The sequence below is a fragment of the Ctenocephalides felis genome, unplaced genomic scaffold (genome assembly GCF_003426905.1).
Source record: "Ctenocephalides felis isolate EL2017-DRISC unplaced genomic scaffold, ASM342690v1 CF-g0.4_SCAFFOLD_00845, whole genome shotgun sequence".
NCBI lineage: Eukaryota > Metazoa > Arthropoda > Insecta > Siphonaptera > Pulicidae > Ctenocephalides > Ctenocephalides felis.
In genome coordinates, this window is record NW_020536999.1 from 55679186 (window position 1) to 55699849 (window position 20664).

Here is a 20664-nt window from a genome sequence, read left to right on the forward strand (position 1 = left end):
GTAGTAATTTAAATCTTGTTTTTGATGACCAAATTGGCAGTAAAATGTAATGTCATAATATTATGTTAAAATTCAATTATGATTTTGCAACCGACCACTAAGCACAATTCTTAAATAACATGAAAACAATTATAGATGGTAGAGTCTTGGATTTGTATTATTATTATTACTATTATATATGTGTATATATATATTATATATAAAAAGCACTTCTATTATATATGTTTTTGTATATACATTATATTTATATATATATATATATATATATATATATATATATATATAAAATATATATATATATATATATATATATATATATATATATATATATATATAAATATAATGTATATACAAAAACATATATAATAGAAGATGCTTTACAACTCAAAAATATAGTGTAACTTACCATAAAACAATTTTGAAATGAAAACATACGCATTCCCACTACGTTTTGCTACAGGAACAAATTAAGTTTCTTCGAAATTTAGTATTTACTAATTTAATTTATTTCCGAACAACATTCACTCATTGAATAAACCAAATTTGAATTGCAGTTTCTTCAAAATTTAATGTTTACTTATTTAATTTACTTAACAATGACATCACTCTCTGAATAAACCAAATAAATTCAAGTAATTTATTTAATCAAATCGTTTTTGAATGAATAAAAGATATTAAGTGATCTTTCAACTTTCAGCATGTAAAAATTTCTAAAACATTCTAATTGAAATTAAAAGTGAATACAACATGTATTACAAGTATAAAACTACTAATTCGAATTATTGAGTGATTATTTTTCTCAAATTTTATTGAAAATCATGGTCATTTTTATACTAATTTGCATAAAAAATACAAATATAGCCGTTTTGAAAAATGAAATACAATTTTTGCAACACAATCACAAATCCATTTTAAAATCTAATTTATGATTTAGAAAAAGGTTTACAAACCCCTATTTTTTTTTACAAAATTAATAAATCTCTTTAGATTTATTAAAAAATTTAAAATTCAAATCGCTAAAAATTTAAATATTTTCTTAATACTTTCCCTTAAAAATATTAATAAAATTCAAATTCTTACATAAATTTAATTATTTTTTAATTTTTTTCGAGTTTTCAGCAAAAAAGTTTATTTTATTTATATATGTGTTCACAAATCGGAAAGTTTCACCAATTTTCCTTAAAGCACAAAGTCGCACACACTAGGAAGAATATTATAACCATTTTTTAAAATATAATAATAATGAATACATCGAGTTGTACATTTGCTCATGGATAACGATTACATTTTTGAATGTAAAATACACACACACACACACACACACATATATATATATAGACATACATAGATATATATAGTTATATATATATATATATATATATATATATGAATGGTAGATATATATATGGTATGTATATGGTATATATATATATATATATATATATGTACGTATATATATTTTTGTTACTCAAACTCTAAGCTGAAAACATGTTTCGTTTTGAATAAGCTTTTTAATGAAATATATTATTTAGTTTTGTTTTTATTTTAATTTTACAATTATTTTAAATTTATCATAACTCGACGTTTATCAATTTGTGTTTCATAATTTTTTCGTTAAATTTTCGTGTTATTTTTGTGTTTTTTTTTCAATTTATTTGTATGGTGAGTTCTTTACATTTGTTTATGTCTATGTGGTTTTTCATTTTTATATACTTTCACAATATATATTAGTTATAAAACAAATTTATTAAATTGATTAAATCTATCCTTTTTTACATGTTTTTATTTATATTTTTCTGTAATTGTATTTTTTATATTGTTTTAAATTGTAGCCCTGAAATATTTAATTGTAGCACTGAAGATGGTTCAAAACAAGACCCGAAACGTATGTTTTCTGAATAAAAACATTTTATTTCAATAAAACTGTTTTTAATTACTGGATGGATGCCCAAGAACAATTTTATCATATTATTTCACCATCTGAAGAAAAACCTCTTGTTATATATATATATAAATATATGTGCGTGTGTAATATATATGTAAATCAGCCCATTGATTATAAAAAAATAGGACACAGATAATGGAAATTTTAATCACGTTGCTCCAGAATGTGTTAAGAAAATTAAATATTTATCGCCCAATTGCAGAAAAAGTTTAACTGCTACACTTTAAATAACTAATGTAACATTTAACTTTTATAAGCAATTGATATATTTAATATGATATAATATATATTAATTTATATTCACAATTATCAATAATTTATATACAATATGATCTCGTAATGTTTTGATAATTTTAATTCATTCTTCCTAAGAATTCATATATGACAAATAAATAATATGATTCAATGCATATCATGATAATTTATTTAAAGTTTATTATAAAATATTCTTTATTACGTATTAATTTTTTTAAGTCATCATTCTCATAGTTTTGTTGTTGACTTTTTGTTCGCATAATGAAGAAAATAAACTATTATTAAACAAAAATTAGTAAATAAAACTTTAACGAACAAATTAAAATTTTATCAGAAAAAATTGCACGATTTAACATTTAAATATGTTGAAATCATTGATTTGTTTTAATCAAAAAAACATGCAATATTATTTGAAAGAATTTGAAAAAATGTATATAGCATACAGTTCTAATAAGTAGGTTCAGCAGAAATCATTATATGTATATAAAGATTAATTCAAAATTAGATAATATTTCAATAAAAAAAATTAAACCACCCATTTCCTGCAACTAGGGCACAACTTTGAATTCCCGAAACAGTCTGCCTGCTTTTGAACAACACCATCGATTCAGTTGTACTAAGAATGTGGCATTTCCATGCATTACCATATATCAATGATTCGGTTCAACTCAAATTCCAATTAAACTAATCATTCATTTCTGATAAAGCAAAATAATCCAAATCTTAAGCTTCACTCAATTCTTGACTGAAAACAAAATGGTATACATAATTGACTAAATGAAATTATCGTGTGTTACTTCAAAGCAATGAAACTTGTTGGTAATTTTTCTCTATATTATTTATATCAATAACATTAAAACTCTTATACATAGTATTACACTGTCAAAGTATGTAATTATATTATAAAGTATTTATAATTGTATTATAAATAATCAAAATTCACTAAAATTATGCAAACATGCTATGTTTTATATAAAATGCTGATGAATAAGCAACAATTATTTATACAATATAGAATATAATAACTTTGTACTTTAGCATTAACTGGCAAAATTATGGTACAAATTTGATCTTAAAAATATGGTAAATCGCATAAAAAATAATTAAAACTTATATTCTCTTAAATAGTATGATATAAATCATATATATGCAATTTTATATACAATTTAATATAATTTAATTTGTTTTCTTAGTACCATTTGATGACGATTGCTGGCCTTTAATTTTGTCAATTAAGTATATACAATACACATCCAGCATTATATAAATTAAAACATCGTTTTCAATAAAATTCACACGATTCATTCAATACTAAAATATACCTACACTATGGCCTTGTGGCGTGATTAAAAAGCTCTACGGTTTCGTCTGTTTCATTTTGAATGCGATAATTTGCACCTAGAAGATAATTATATAAATAGATAAATATGTAATATATAAATAAATCTATACATATGAATAAAATTGGCGTATATGTTTGTTATATTCAAATAGACTTTTTTTTAGAAATAGGGTACAAATATCAAATTAACATCTTTGAACATTTTTGTCTGTCTGTACAGACATTGCACTGATTTTGACGAAACTTTTTTTGGCAAATAGCTCATGTAATTGGACGCAACTTAAGCTACTTTTATTCGAAAGAAGTATCTTATGGTATCTTAGCTCATCTAACTGTACCTGAGATTTCGTCCAAGAAGAAAAATTAATTAATATATTATTATATCTTATAAAATTACCTTATACATAATGTTAATTCAAACTATTCTGTTACACTTATTACTTTTAAGTAATAATTATAAATTAGGTATATTTGTGTACAATATTCAGATTTAGATTGAAATTGATCAATTATTTACAGATTTTATACTGTATTTGTTACTGTAATTATTTAATTATTTTGGGGCGGCATTTTTTAGTTTACTTATACATAGTTGTAAAAAGCAACTTATTCATTTTATATTTATTAACTATGTATGTTATAGTAATGCGCCGAAAATCGAAAATGAAAATTTTTGCATTTCTTCACGTTTTGAAGGTTTCTGAACATTTTACTGGCATACCTCAGAAAAAATGGAAGTGTGTATGTTTTGTGTGTCCGCATTTTTTGCGTTCACATTTTCGGGCGCGCGGATCAACCGAATTGAATGGTTCAAAAAACATTCGATTCCTAATCATAGGGAGATGTGCTGATTAGTTTTTTGGGAAATATAATAGAAATCGAGTTTTTGAGAGAATGGAATATCCGATTTGAATGATCCAAAAAAATCAATTTGTAATGATGAGGAGAAGTGATGATTAGGTTTTGGCAAAGGCAGATCTAATCGTTCCGGAGATACCGAGCAAAATGTGCAAAAAATATCTGTTTTTGAGAGAACTAAGCATCCGATTTGAATGATTCAAAAAACATTCTACGTGGATTTTAATTTGAATTCTGCCTAAAGTTCAAATGCTCACTTATATACTTGAAATAAATAATTATAACTTTGTAATTCAATTTATATATTTCTTATAAATATTAGACATCGTCCTTCATTTTAAATTTGATTGATTGAGTTTCGTTTATTTACTTTTCTGTAAACATATATAAGTTACAGTATTTATAATTATCTATTTGAAAACATTTAATTTCCTCAAATATATCATTACGGTACATGAAGTTCCAGCAATTTGCCTTAAGTTACAATGCCATACACCGCTAGTTTTCTTTCTTGAATTATAAATGATTATTATGATTGTTATTATTGTCAATATTTAATTTATATAAATTAATATTAACTATATGATTTCGAATTTTATTCCTCGGTGTATATAAATGTATATTAGTGTACATTTTGAATTCTAATTTAAGCACAGGATGATAATTTTATTTTATTGTATTCATTAAAATTCGTTGAATTTGTATAAGCATCTTCACGATTTTGTTCGGCGATTTTTCCTAATTTTTTTTTATATCAGCTTATAAATGTCATTTCTTTTGAAAAGTTTATATGATTACTTTGAAGGGGTATAACGATATTTTTTTAAATCATCAATTTTTTTTTGAAAATCAGGGCTGACGGAAGGCGGTCTGCCTTAGGGCATTATATAAATATGTTAACGAGCGCATATAAATATGTGTAAAAAAAATTACTTGTGTATTAATTAACATTGATTAAATAACTTAATAATTTATTAAGTTATATAAATTTCCGTAGGGTAAGTTATATATAGTAATCGCAAAAAAATTTAAAGTGAAAATTTATATATATCTTTACGTTTTAGAAGTTTCTGAATTTTGGCATACCTTTGAAAAAATGGATGTGTGTGTTTAGATACAAACTTTTGTCGATGATTGTAGAAACACGCCTCAACCGATTTGAACAAAACATTCGATTCGTACTGATAAGACGTGCTAATTACTTTTTGGCAAAGGCAGGTCCAGCCGTTTCAAAGATACGGGGCAAAAAAGCCAAAAATTGTAGTTTAGTTTTTGAGAGAACGAAGCGTCCGATTTAAGTAATTCAAAAAACATTTATTTGTATTAACTAAACAAAGAACTGTTTTTGGGATGATAGGTCTAGCGGTTACAGAGATTCTAGACTGCAACGCGACGCTTACGCGCTTCGATATTTCGTCTCCAGCGCGATTGATTTGAAAAAAAGTTACAAGTTTTCAAAATATTTCAAAATATAAAAAAACAAATTTTTCAAAAATTTTTTTTCAAAATTCTCAAATATATATTTTTTTCAGATTTCAAAAATTTTTAAATCTTTTTTAAAAATTTTATGTTTCGGTACGGAAAGTTCCAGCAATTTGTCTTAAGGCACGATGCCTTGCATTACTTATAATTGAAAGGGCGGCAAAATCTGGAGATCGCCCCGGGCGGCAAAAGTTCTAGGTACGCCACTGGTTAAAAGTATTCGAAGTGGATTTATTACACATTATTGAAAATCGAACAGGTCAATCCGGAGTATTTTTGAAAAGCAAATTTTCAAAAATCAATAATTTTTATAATTGAGCCAGTTTGTTGTAGGACTTTCATTGTTCAGTACGTTCATTAAGACCAAATACTCTATCGTTATACCAAGTAAATGGTCTAATTTTAATTTTAACTAGTGGGGCGCATGGCATCGTGCCTTAAGGCAAATTGCTGGAACTTCCCGTACCAAAAATTATAATTTTTTTTAAAACGATTAACATTTTTGAAAAAGAAATTAGATTTTTGAAAAACTATAAATTTAATAAAAGATTATATTTTTTTGAAAAAAAAAAATTATTGTAAAAAAATGTTTTCTTTATTTTGACATATCTTGGAAATTCTGAACTTTTTTTCAAATCAATCGTACTGCTTTAACTGCATAGAGACGAAATGTCAAAGCGCGTAACGGATAAACATTGGTACGGAACCCATAGGAATGCAAACAAAATTTATACTTATTGTTAAAATCTCTATAAAATATCTGATAATTTGATGTACATATGTCCAATAAACGTTTTTGACCGCCAAATGGCATTTTTTTAACTTGCCTTCCCAAAAATTTAATCCAATCGAAGGCAGCTGGACCTGCCTTCCCAAAAATTTAATCAGTTCTTCATGTTGTCAATACAAGTAAAATGTTTTTTGAATTATTAAAATCGGACGCTCCGTTCTCTTAAAAACTGAGATATCGTTTTTGGCACTTTTTGCCCCGTATATTCGAAACGACTAGACCTGCCTTCGCCAAAACTAATCAGCACGTCTCCTTATTAATACGAATCGAATATTTTTTGAATTATTCAAATCGGTTGATCGATGTTCCCGAAATCGTCGACGAAAATTTGTATCTGCACACACACACAAATATCCATTTTTTCTAAGATATGCCAAAATGTTCAAAAACCTTTGAAATGTAGAGATATATAAAAATTTTCATTTTCGATTTTTTGCGATTACTATACCTTACCCTACGGGAAGTTAATCAATAAGATAATTATTTCGAAAATAAAGATTTCGCTTTCACTAGAAAATAATTAATGCGATTTCTAATTGATATCTTTCAACATGTTTATTCAACAACATTTCCAATTGATGTCTTTAATACATGTTTATTAAGTATACTTATAATATCTGTAATTGTATAAATTAAAATAATTTGTTTATGCGTGTTCAAAATATAATAAAAATGTATTTTATTTAAGTGTATGCGTCAACTGCCATCAGTAGCTACCAACGAAACACAGATGCTCAGAACAACATACACCTGCTCTGCTTATATTTTGATTAGAATCGCTTATTGTAGGCCGATAATATTTAGTGTGTTATTTCAGACTATAAAATCTATTGCCATACAAAGTTTCATCAAAATCGTCAAAAAACAGCAATGTAGATCTTTACGAAAAACTAACAAGCACTTCCAACTCACATTTTTCAAACAGTTTTCGAATTATTAAAATCCATTCAGGATTTTGTGCTAGAATATGAACGAAAAAATTAGAACAAATAAATCCAATAATTTCAGAAGAACGAAATTAAAATTTAACAGTGCCATGAATTGATAATACATGCACACACACACACACACGCATATATATAATATATATATATATATATATATATATATATATATATATCTATATAAAGCGAGAGGTTTTTCTTCAGATGGTGAAATAATATAATGAAATTGTTTCTTGGGCATCCATCCAGTAATTAAAAAACAGTTTTAATGAAAAATGTTTTTATTTTAAGAACATACGTTTCGGGTCCTGATTTGACCCATCGAAAGAAGAAATACTTAATTCATTTTTTATCTCTCCTTGCAAAAATTTGAAAATTTTGTATAAGCTCAGTAGTATTATTTACAATTATACACAAAATCCAGAATCCAAAAAGAATCTGAAAAACTTGAAACGTAATTAATAAGCCGAAAGACCAAAAAAGACTCGGATTGGATTATACGATGTTTTCTAAAAAGTATATAAAACTTGCAGTTTGATTGTATTGACAAAATATAGACAAACTAATGGGGCTTATTGTTTTTATAATACCTAATTTTATACAGCATTCAAACAACACATCCTTATGCACTTAAAGTATTAATATTTTTGATTCTCTAGAAATGGTTTAGAATATACCTTATTTAGCAAAACAACTTTTGCCGGGTCAGCTAGTATATATATATATACTATGTACTATAAACATGTTACTGCGTTTTGCTTTGGGAAGGAAGCTGTCGCTTTCTCGTCTCAGAGGCAGTTTTATGACCTTTTAGGTACGTTTTTTTCCAGAAAATACAAAAATATTACTTCAAAGATACAGAACAATGCAATTGTGTTCAAGTGTGAATAGCTCCAATGTATAATTTATTGAATAGTAAGGGGTCATATTTCTAACTACGACAATCTTTGGCCGTGAATGAAGGCATTCAGGAATATACATACCGAAAAATACACGAAACAAAATACATATAATCTGGTTTTTCCATAGCCTGAAATAACAACACTTTAGAGTGCAAAATATATCAGTGACGTCAATAGTATTTAAGCAGAAAAAAATATATAGTATTAAATTTTTACTTTTACACAATTATATAATGGTGTAAAAGTAATAATATGCTAATCGAACTACCCGATATAATATTAATTCTCGAATGGAAGTAGCAGAAGAAAAAATTAGAAATCAGAAGTATTATTATTTGGTGAAAATATTTTATGATAGATGTTTTGCTTTTATTACGAAGTTTATTACATTATCTTCTATATATATATATATATATATATATATATATATATATATATATATAAATAAGTCGGGTTTTCCTTTCTGACGAAATAATTCCAGAACGCACAAACCGATTTCGACAATTTTGCATTCGTTGGAAAGGTCTCGGGCTCCGCAAGGTTTTAACATTAGTGAGAATTATCAGAATTATGCGAGTCAACGAGCAATTCTTGCCGCAAAGAATAATGACGTACACGCACTGAATTTCACCATTCAATCAAAAATTGCTGGCGATTTGGTGACATACCAATGATTCCGACTGGTCTTCCGTTTGACTTCAAACGATTGCAATTGCCAGTTCGCCTTGCGTTATTTTCTAAATAGATTATTTAGAAAATCATTGTTTTTCACATGGGCAGTTATACGTTGCTTGTGTTAACGTCAGATCAAAAAACAAAAAATGTGGTTTACCAAAGAGCACTTCAATGAAACGGATAATTTGCGGATTCACTTTCATTTACTTAGAGAAGTTCAACTAAAAAACACTTCATTTTTGTAATTTAAATAAATTCATTACTGTTGTGTAATAAAATCATTTTTTTTCTTTTCAAATATAAAACAAACAAAAAATTTCTTCATCTTTCTCACAAAATCATCTGGTGGCGAAACGGAGTTTGTCGGGTTTGCTAGTTTTTATATAAAATTAATCCAAAAATCAATTATTTTTTCATCAAAAGAAAATAACTCAAATTTTGCGTTTTTACTTTGGTCAACACTGTTAAAATTACGAGTCATTGAGTCGATCATGTGGTCGACCGAAAAATTTTACAACTCGTCATTTATTTGTAAATTTTTTAGAAAAATTATTATAATATTTTTTAATTTTATTTTATTCATAAATTTTTATTTCAAAAAATTAAATTGTATTTGACAAATCCTTAGATGCATAAACAACGCACTATAGAACGCATTTGTGTCGAGTATTTCGGTTTCAAAGTTTTCGGAGTCGTGGAGTTGTTAAGCGGATATAACTCCTCCCTGAAGCGGAGTCAAATCCGAGTCGATCCGGCTTCGGATATGATAAGCCATCTCTAATTATATATATATATATATATATATATATATATATATATATATATATGCATGTGCATGAACTCAATTATGAATATGTGTTGTTTCTAATGTTTACATGTACAAAAACTACTTCATGGTGCGTGGTTCAAGTGATATCATTTTTATGTATATGCAGCCTCTCAAGTAATAAGTAAATTGAACCATATATAAAAATAAAGACTTTATATAATGTAAGAAAAAAATGTGACTTACCACATGGAATGAAAAAGATATCTCCATCTTGACGAAGTTTTATATCTTTTTCTAATGTTACTTTCACTTGACCCCTTACGACATAAAATAGCTGTAAAGACAAGGATATATATTATTGATACAAGAATAATGATATTAAAAAAACATAAAAACATACATTAGAGTAATTAATTTTGAAATATGAATAAGTTTTTCTATGGTGATAATGATGTTAACATAAAATTTTATGTTGAATCATTTGGAATATTAAAGAAAAATTTATAAATCTTTGCTTTTTTTATTCGATGTATCTGCTTAGAAAATTTACTCATATATATTTTTATTTTAAAACATTAATCAAATAAAAAAATACTAAAGCGAAATGACTTTCATAATTGTGCTTTTATAAGTATCTTTATTCGTTTTTTTAATGAAATATGATGAGTTTTTTAACTATCATATAAAAAATGTTGCTCAGTTTCTATCTATTGTTTTGAATTATTTGTATGGTTTACTGTTTCTTTTCTTTATATGTTAAACATTTATTAATCGTGGATTTTTTTATATTTGTCATATTACTATTAACATTCATTATTTATTCATATTGCTATTTCTTAATGTAGAACTGAAGTAATGTAATACCGCTTAACGCTGTATCGTTTAGCGCTCTTTTATTTCAACCCAGGTTTTGAAGAAAAAAAATGTGGAAGACGTCGAAGAAATAATTCAAGAAGCAGCGCAGTCTTTCTAATGATGACGGCAGTGATTCAGAGGAAGAGCAAAAGGAACTTTCGATGGCGTTTGTGAAAATGAGTTTGTCTACCATAACTGAAATAACGGATCAATTCATTGAAGATGATCCGAATTTTGACAGCAGCTCAAAAATATGGAGTGGTGTTAGAGGTGCTCTATCCGTTTATGAAGAACTTTTAAGAGAACAACGCAAAAGAAAAATATTAGATGCTTTTGTCACAAAAAGACTGAACTGACTTAGAATTTTATGTTCTTCAAGAATTTTCGTGTTGTTATTTATATTTAGTTTTTAACTTCCCGAAGGAGAAGTTTATGTTTTCATCAAAAAATCCGATTCGCTAATTTTATTTGTTTTCGACGTTTCAAGCCATTCTGAATCGAATGAGATCAAATTTGGAAAAAGTATGTATGTGTGTGTATGTGTATGTGAACAGATTTTTTGCCGTAAATCGACGTTTTCTCAAAAACGGCTGGACCGATTTCAAAAATTTAAAAGCCATTCGATGTATTTCGATGAGGGCTATCGTTTGTCAGTTTTGCGCTACGATCAGCCAAGCCGTTTCTCTGTAAATCGCAGAAAAGTGAAAAAAATTTCGTCCACGTTTTAGTCCGCAATTCTGAATCGATTTTAAAAATTCAAAAACTGTTCGAAAGATATTGGTTGGGAATCGTGCTGATTTTCTTGTAATAGGGTGTTAAAAAAAATTTTTCGACGATTTTTATAATTATTTTTTTGACGGTAGATCTTATAGCTCATATTAAAAAAACGCCTGAACCGATTTGAAAAATTTAAAAGCCATTTGATCGTATCTCGTTGAGGATTATCGTTTCTCAGTTTTATGCGACGATCGGCCGAGCCGTTTCTTTGTTATTTGAAAAAAAGTGTTAAACAAAAAAAAGTCTTTTCTTTCACACTTAAAGTATACTACCGAATCGATTTTAAAAAATTAAAAACAGTTAGAAATGATACTGATTAGTTTAGATAAAAATCTACCGAGCCGTTTTCTTGTAATTAACTGTTGAAAAAATAATTTATGCTAATTTTTATGAAACTTTTTTTGGCGATATATATCATGATCTTAGAGAACTTACTGAAATATTACGGCCTTACGATAAGTAGTACAATTTTTAAAATTCCCCAAAGATTAAGGAGTAGTTTTTTTGACGTTTGTTAAAATTAAAATTAGACGATTCAAACAATCAATTCATAATGACGGGGAGAAGTGGTGATTAGATTTTGGCAAAGGGAGGTCCAGCCGTTTCGGAGATACCGAGCTAAATGTGCAAAAAATATCCGTTTTTGAGAGAACTAAGCATCTGATTTGAATGATTCAAAAAATCTTTCTGCTTATTTTGGCAAAATAATTGCTTTTGAAAAAAAATTATTTCAAAAATTTTTTTCCTCAAATTTTGTTTGTATATCGAAAATAATTCAGATTTTAATTTTAATTCTGGGTAAAGTTCTAAAGCTCACTTATATACTTTAAATAAATAATTTTAACTTTGTAATTCAGTTTAAATAACTCTTATAAATATTAGACAATGTTACAGTGTTTATAATAATATATATTAAAACATTTAATACTTCTTGAATATATTTCGTTACGGGTAATTCCAGCAATTTGCTTTGAGGCACGATGCCATACACAACTAGTTAAATTTAATACATAACCAATTTCCTAGCAATGTATAATTTAAGTAATTTAATTTAATATATTACCAAATCATGTTTGTTCGCAGACCCCATAGCTTTGTCTCCTCTTGGCGCTATTAAAATACGTGAGCACCTCGTTCCATTTGGAAGTGCAAACATTGCTCTAGATATATGTTCTGTTAAAGGCTCGTCAGCCAGATCTTTAGAGAAACAACCTGAAAATAGTAATTTGATTATTAATTGGCAGAAAAGAAAATATATAAAAAGTTTCTTCACAAACGGAAGAATTGAAGAAAATATCCATGTATTCTTGGAAACATAATTTCCATAATATATATTTTGGCATAATAAATTAAATGAAGCTATTATATACAGAAATAATCAATGAAAATAGAATGTATGTGAAATCGTGTTCTTTTTTTTAAATTATTTATATACATTATTTAAAATTTAAATCTTCAGATTTTAGAACCTTAGTTAATAATTTTTTGTTAAATTATACTAATAACAATAAATATGAATAATAATCTTGACCATAAAACAATCAGTTTGACAAAGAGTTTATATAGCATTTTTGAAAAAAACGGATTAAATATTAAATGTCTAAAAAAAAAAAATTATTATGAGTACACCAATGAAGTAATGTAATGAAGATAACTGAAATACAGAAAATATATAAAAATATTAGGACTTAAGTATAAAATTTGGAGAATAACTCTTTACATATCAGAGACATGAACCCTAAGTCCGACAAAGCTATCTGAAAGGTTTTGAAATATGGAATAAAAGACAAAGGAAACACATAAGATAATAAATAAAGAAGTGCTGAGAAGCAAAGGCAAAGAGAGAGCTTACTGAGCATGATCATTAAAAGGAAAGAAATCTGAGTAGGACCCCTTCTATACATGACGTCCTTGAAGGTAAAATAGAAATGTAATAGTCTGGGAAGAAAAAGAATAAAGATGATTGATGACTAACATAAAAAACAGAAAATACAGAAGATACAGGAAACTGAAAGCCAAAGCACCGGACCAGTAAGTATAAAGCAGAAGAATTGTGAATGTGGATGTGAATTAAAAAGTGATTAATGGTAAGAAAATGGTAATAGAAATAATAAACAAAGAAGGGAAAGGGAATCATTGATTTGTGGTGCTCTCATACCATAGACCAGCCTTCACACAGACTACCATTCATTAGTATTACAAATGAATATACTGAAGAATGGCTGGAGACAGCTGCATCAAACTATTTATGTAAAACAAGCAGTAAAATACCTGCAACAGTTTTACACATAGTACTATATTATGTAAACGCCGATGGAGATTTTCTGTTTCAAAAAGTTATAACTTTTCAAGACTGCCAGTATGGTCAAGACTACTGTATAAAATTTTCAACAAATTATAAAAATATTTACAACAAACAAGGTTTTAAATTTTAAATTATATAAAAAATAAATAGTTTGACATTATTAAAAATGCGATTATAATTATATTGCTATTCAAATAACTTTTATACAACATTAAGATATAAATGGTTCCATTGTATAATTATTATTACCTGATACGTCATAAATTTTTGAATCCGAATGCGTTATGGGATCACCTTCATTTGCTCCAGGGGGATCCAAGTTACCTGTGACTGGAACGCCTGGAGGTAAACATATCTCAGTAGCAATATTGTCTATATTTTGTTTCAACTTTTTTCTCCTTGAATTACACTGTATTTCTTCATTTCCATTGATTCTCCTTTTGTGGCTTCTGGTCATGCGAGCAGATTTTGAGATTTTCTTTAAATTACTGGGTAATTCCGCAACAATTTGAGATGCAACTTGTGCTAAATCATTTGATGCTTGTGACACTACATTTTCTTGTCTTTCCGTGTCAACATAATCTGGCACAGAAGTTCCCTCTGTTTCAAACAAAATCATATCTTCTGTGACATGAATTTCAGGTACAACAGGTATTTCAAAAGATTCTTTTGTTGCATCATTGCGTTTTGAACTTTTCATTTTTTCATCAGAGTCTGATTTTTCAAATTCATCAAGACTTTTTCTTAGATTTTCTGTATTACTGGCTGTAGCATCTGTGGGATTCCTGGGTACTTCACTGATAACTTCTAAGTCTACTTCTTCTAAGTTGCCTGGAGCATTTTCATTCAGCGAAGCATTCACTTCAGTGGCAATTTTATCATTAGATTTCGAATTGTATCGGCTCTCCTGTGTCTTTTGGCTAAGATCCTTATTTGCTGAACTTTGTTCAGCTGTGATTTTTGTATTATTTTCTACATGTATTTCAGAAGAGTAATTCGATAATCTATTTATAATTCTATTTATATTCGCCCTTTTTTTATTATTTAATTGATTTTGTTTATTTGAATGTGGTTCTTGAGACTTTTCTGCTACAGCATTTGTATTATTTGTTTTGTCACTTTGACTTGTAGCTTTTTGTTTGGATTTTTTAGAATTACCTTTTCTAGATACTGTAGATTTTTTATTGGTTTCAGTTTTACTTGATTTTTGTTTCGTCTTATTAGGTTCTCTCATAAGGGAATATTTTTTTATATTTTCTTCAGGAATTGTTTCAATTTCTCTTAAACCGTTCTCAACATATTTATATTGAATTCGACAATCAGACAGCCAATATGGCACAGTTTTAACTTTAGTACGAGCCGATCTGCGTTGTGTTGAAACGGAGTCTGATTGCAATTCTGGTACAATATTAGTTTTATTATTCAAAACATTTTTTTTCCAACGTGATTTAGACTTTTTATTTTTGAAAGAATCATTAGGATTAGAAAGTCTATTTTCAATTACATTAGCAGAGGTGCTTGGCATAGTATATATGTCAATTTTTGATGTTCCAATATCTTTTTCCTTATGCTTAGTTTTATTCAATTGTAAATAATTGCAATTATCATTTTGATCAGAAGAAGCAAGATTAACATTGTCAACATCACAATGCACCAAAATATTTGATGTGCCAATATCCTTTCCCTTATGATTATTCAATTGCAAATATTCACAATTCTCATTTTGCTCAGAAGTTAAAGAAGTAAGATTATTAGTATTGCAAGGTTCCATGATTTTGGATGTGCTAATATCTTTGTTATTATGCTTCGTTTTGTTTATTTGGACACTTTTTTCATTATTACAATTCTTATTTTGACCAGAGGTTGCTGGATGAAAATTATTAACATCATCTGCCATAATTTTTGATACACCGATGTGTTTGACATTGCTTTTGTTCAATTGTGAATGATTGCTCAATTGGTCTTCATTTTGCTCAGTTGTTGTATGATTACAATTATCAACAATTATCTGCACATCAGGGTTATATAATTTCCGCCTTGTTGCACTTGTTTGATTTAATGTCATATTAGAAGAATTTATATAGGAATCTGAGACGTTCTTTTGATGTTTTCTTGTTTTTCTACTATGTTCTGCAATCAGTACTGAATTATGACGTATAACTTCATCTTTATCAATATTCTTTGAATTTGATGATGTTTTTCTTGTCTTTTTCACCTGGCTTGTCTTTGGCTTACTAAATAATTCTTCATTCTCTTCTGGACTTAATACACCATTTTTATTTCTACCACATTGATCAATGATCATTTTAAGACGTTCCTGACTATTTTGTAACTGTATAAAACTCTTTTGACTTTTATCTAAAGCAATATTGCTAGAATTTGATGTATTTTTTAAAATCGGATTCTGAGTAGATAACTCATCTCTTTGATTTTGATTATCATCAACATGTTTTAATATGTTACTAACATTTGATTGATTTATTTTTCCGCTTACTTTAGTTTTAGATTCTCCATGAAGATTTTGGTTGACATTCTCAGAATGAACTGATAAATTTGGAGGAAGCAGTGGTTCTTCTTTATCCTTTGATAAAATAACATCATTTGAGGTATTTGCCAAATGATTATTATTAAATCGAGCTATAGATACTGTGCAGATTTTTTCAGTTGGAGTTGCCGTGTCTATACAAGGACCATTACCATTATCATTTATATCATTATTTTCAACCAAATTTGATTTAAATTTATTATGTAAATTTTTCAAACCATCCTTTTGTTTATTGCCAACATTTATTGTTATCAAAGGCGGCATGATGCTTGCCCTTGTTTGATGTATTTTGCTGATTGTCATTCTATGACTATCCCAAAGGGATGTATCATTAACATTATGACCATTAATTTGTTCAGATTCTACTTTATCTTCTAGTCTGTGCTCTGAATTTCGTGAAATTTTTGAAGTAGATTTCTCAGCTACTTGTTGATGTGTTAAAGCAGGAATTTCAATATGTTTTACTGGTAATATTTTAGATTCATTATTCACATTTTTCTCTTCAGAATGTATTTTTTGCAAAAATAACTGTTTTGAAAGGGTAATTTTATTACTTTTACCTTTTTTTGTTTTCAATTTATTTATTTTCTGTGGCAGTTTTGTCTCGGTGCTAGAGTCAGACTTTACTATTGGAGAATCAAGGGAAATGTTAAATGGTATTTTCATGCCACTGTTGATAGGAGTACTTGAAACATGGTTAGTAAATATCAATTTTTTATTTGTATAATTATCTCCTTCATTTATTTCTGGTGTGCGTTGCGGTTCGCTTTTTCTTCGAGTGCATTGTGCTGGACATAAAGTAATATCTGATAATATTATTATCTTTTTATTGTTATTTTGTTCAGTTTGAGCAACATCCGGATTTATTTTTTTTGAATTAGTCTGTACTTGTCGAACTTTAGGGATATTGAATACAACAGGTTGTGGCAATTGACAACTTATCTCCTCGTTACTGGTCTAAGAAGATATAATATATTACATATAATCAGATTGAAAACGACTTCATTAATATAAAGATCAATTACCATTGCAGATCCCTCGGCCGAGACAATGCTGTCTGAATTTGAAATCCATGCTGATGGAGCCAAACTGATGGAAAAAGAAATATATGACATTCAGTATTAATCAAGATAGACAAAAATATGATTATAACTGAACACACTATGTGATTATATAATCTATTCACTAGGACTAAGGAAAAAAAATTATAATAAGGAAAAAAAAGAATGTAGATAAAATAATTTAGAAGAATCTAGCAAATATTTGGTTTCCAAAAATCGAAAAAGAATCAGCTGCAGATTACAGTGGAAATCACTTATTTGCTTTTGGTTTGTTCGAATTGAGAGTACTGTTTGTTTAAATTGGTTTAAAGCGCTATATTTGAATAAAGATAAAATTAAATACTTCCATCTACAAATTGTTTCCCTTAACATACTACACTTATGACATGTAAATGTACTATAACTTGTATTGTTTATATAATGTTAGTAATATTTAAATTAGTTTTAAAATGTAAATTGAGTTGAAGAGGACTACTACGCTCAAAAAATATATGTAGTACTTCTATAATCTTTGTAATAAATACATTAGTTTTAAAATAAAAATTGAGTTCGTTAATTTTTTCTTATTCCAAAACAACAGACTTTAAGAATGCAAAAGAACGTTAGAATGGCGTTTAACTTACCCTCTTAACTGTCTTAATCGCATTTTTCTTATATTTAGATACCTGCAATGAATTATATACACTTACACTAGTACATTAAAAGTAAAAAAAAATTAATGCTATAAAAAAGCATTCAAAACACTTAGAAAACAAATAAAACTTTTATTAAAAACTTGTTTACAAACTTTGTAAATTATTACAGACATTTCGTTCGCCAAAGATACAATCACTATTTGTAGATAGATAGAACATGTGTATATGATATGATTAAATTTTTGAATAGACCATAGAGACTACATAGACATAGACAGAGACATGGACGACGCCTGAGAAGGTCCCAAAAGAGCCTTTAGCTTTAAATGTGATCAATTTGGTTTAGAAAGGAAATTATGCATTTCTCAAATCATTTACATATTCTGATGTAAAATTAAGGCAAACAACATATTTAGCATACAAAATGTTTAGCCTTCTCGGTACTTCAAATTTATATTTAATATTATTTTATATACTTTAAAATTTAAATTTCTTTATTTTTCTATATATTTGGTATAACACCTAGACAATATAATAATAACAACATAATGAAATATGTAATAAAATGTTTAGTATAAAAAAATATTTTCATCATTTCAACGAGATTCGCCAGAGTGCTCTGTCACAGGCGATGAATGTATATGAGCAAAGATTTACATATGATTTTCGACGAGAATAATTGTATATTATCATCAAGTAATAAAATATAACATTTTCCCCCATTTGTTTATATTCATCAATTAATTATTGAGCAATGAATTGATTATTTGACTGCATGGTTGGTTTTGTGTGCCATTTTGAATTGTTTTTATAACCGTGTGATCATGTTACTTGTTTTTGCAGTATCACCAAATTGTAATTCCACGGTGCAATTAAATTAGCTTATCGCTCGTGTGCTTATCTTCTTTCATACAGTAAATGACACAACGTATATTAGAAAGGGTTAGGAAAATGTTGCCCCAAGTCATTTTCGTTCTGGGAGGACCTGGATCAGGTAGAATATTAATGAAATATATCACTATTATGCGTTTTTGAATCGTTCACTTTTTTCTTAGGAAAGGGTACTCAATGCCAAAGAATTGCCAATGAATTCGGTTTTGAACATCTTTCGGCCGGCGAGCTTTTACGTCAAGCTAGATCTGATGAACATACGCCTCACAGGGCCATTATTGATGATTGTATTGTTACTGGAAAAATTGTACCGGTTGCAGTAACATGCAGTTTACTAGAAGAAGCTATGATTAAATCGGGAAAGTCAAAGTTTCTCATAGATGGATTTCCACGAAATTATGATAACTTAGAAGGTTAGTTGAACAATGCTCTTAAATAAACAACCCATTTGCCTATCTTTCACTAGGGGTAATTTGAAAATAATTTACATTTACAAATTGAAAATGAATTGTAAAAATCTGATACACTATTATATTAACCTAATAAACTTGAATTAAGTGATTTTGTTTTTGTTCTAGGGTGGAATGCCACAATGGCTGATAAAGTAAAATTATTGTTTGTTTTGTTTTTCGAGTGTTCTGAAGAAACTTGTACCCAAAGATGTTTAGCGAGAGGAAGTGCTGGCTCTGGCCGAACCGATGACAACCTTGAAAGTTTGAAAAAAAGATTTGAAACTCATATGAATCAAACAATGCCCATTATTAATCATTATGAAAAAATGAACTTAGTGCATAGAATTGATGCTATGAATTCTGTAGATGAAGTGTTTAATAGAGTCAAAACTGTTATACAAAAAAGTTTAGCAGAAAGTGGAGATTCTTAGAGATTCAATTATTTTAATTTATTGAATTATAAGGCATATGTGTTTATATTTAAATTAATTTTATATCAAATGCCATGTAAACAGCAGATTTTACCAAATCCTACTTCACATGTACTTTAATGTATTGCTAGAAAAAATTTGATATTTTTAAAAATAGGCATGCCAATGTGGTTGCCTTCCCATTAGTACAAATTTGGGTTTTATATACTTATTGATACAAAACAAATTGTATTGATTTTTATTATATTGTACACAGCAACAATAAATTAATAAACCCTTGCTTTTACTTTTATGTAAATAAAAATTTGCAATACATGCTTGCAAATTAGTCAGTTGACTAAACTAATTGAAAATTTAAAGCAATGTTAGGTTGTGCAAAAATAAATTAGTGAAGGGCATTAATAATGCTATTAGTTAACTAATAGTGTCTTAATAGAATTGCTCAAATTTTTTATGATGCTCTGCTATTTTACTTGATTAGAAAGTGCTGCGAATTCAAAGAATGAACACAATTTTCATTATATATTGAGTAATATTTGTTTAATTTTGGATTGCTGTAATTATTCACTCCGCTTCTAAATAAATGAAAAAATAGAAAAAAGTACTATTAGTTGTAAAGGTCATAATGATTCTAAACTTGCATGTTCTTTTGCAAATTTATATGTTAAAGAAAGTCTTTTTTAAGAAATGTATATTTAGATTAACTTACAAGAATTATAATACCTATAGTAAAACTTACTTATACAATTT

The 20664-nt window shown here is 27.6% G+C and overlaps 2 protein-coding genes across 4 annotated transcripts; one reads left to right on the forward strand and one right to left on the reverse strand.

Annotated features, from left to right (window-relative positions):
- Positions 1-2886: 2886 nt before the first annotated feature.
- On the reverse strand, positions 2887-18321 carry LOC113372832 (putative uncharacterized protein DDB_G0282129). Of its 2 annotated transcripts, XM_026613175.1 has the most exons (7): positions 18129-18321; positions 17470-17533; positions 14149-17401; positions 12658-12806; positions 10206-10296; positions 3527-3598; positions 2887-2945 (listed from the first exon to the last, which is right to left on the reverse strand). In XM_026613175.1, the coding sequence occupies exons 1-6, from the start codon at positions 18149-18151 to the stop codon at positions 3528-3530; spliced, it is 3651 nt and encodes a 1216-aa protein (XP_026468960.1). In that variant the 5' UTR covers positions 18152-18321; the 3' UTR covers positions 2887-2945; position 3527. The 2 variants fall into 2 exon arrangements, with proteins under 2 accessions (XP_026468960.1, XP_026468956.1); XM_026613171.1 differs by lacking the exon at positions 2887-2945 and having other exon boundaries at positions 3390-3598.
- A 441-nt stretch (positions 18322-18762) lies between these two features.
- On the forward strand, positions 18763-20134 carry LOC113372847 (UMP-CMP kinase-like). 2 transcript variants are annotated; one of them, XM_026613186.1, is made up of 4 exons: positions 18763-18918; positions 18984-19134; positions 19196-19444; positions 19610-20134. In XM_026613186.1, the coding sequence occupies exons 2-4, from the start codon at positions 19059-19061 to the stop codon at positions 19912-19914; spliced, it is 630 nt and encodes a 209-aa protein (XP_026468971.1). In that variant the 5' UTR covers positions 18763-18918; positions 18984-19058; the 3' UTR covers positions 19915-20134. The 2 variants fall into 2 exon arrangements, with proteins under 2 accessions (XP_026468971.1, XP_026468978.1); XM_026613193.1 differs by lacking the exon at positions 18763-18918 and having other exon boundaries at positions 18925-19134.
- Positions 20135-20664: the final 530 nt, after the last annotated feature.

Bases quoted from the DNA above. Each gene is read 5' to 3' on its own strand.
- LOC113372847 (XM_026613186.1), top strand. From the start codon at position 19,059: ATGACACAACGTATATTAGAAAGGGTTAGGAAAATGTTGCCCCAAGTC. The intron at 19,135-19,195 runs GTAGAATATTAA...CTTTTTTCTTAG, and splicing joins TCTGGGAGGACCTGGATCAG to GAAAGGGTACTCAATGCCAA. The intron at 19,445-19,609 runs GTTAGTTGAACA...TTTTTGTTCTAG, and splicing joins AAATTATGATAACTTAGAAG to GGTGGAATGCCACAATGGCT.
- LOC113372832 (XM_026613175.1), bottom strand. From the start codon at position 18,151: ATGCGATTAAGACAGTTAAGAGG. The intron at 12,807-14,148 runs GTAATAATAATT...TACTATTTTCAG, and splicing joins AAAAATTTATGACGTATCAG to GTTGTTTCTCTAAAGATCTG. The intron at 3,599-10,205 runs GTAAGTCACATT...ATTATCTTCTAG, and splicing joins TATCTTTTTCATTCCATGTG to GTGCAAATTATCGCATTCAA.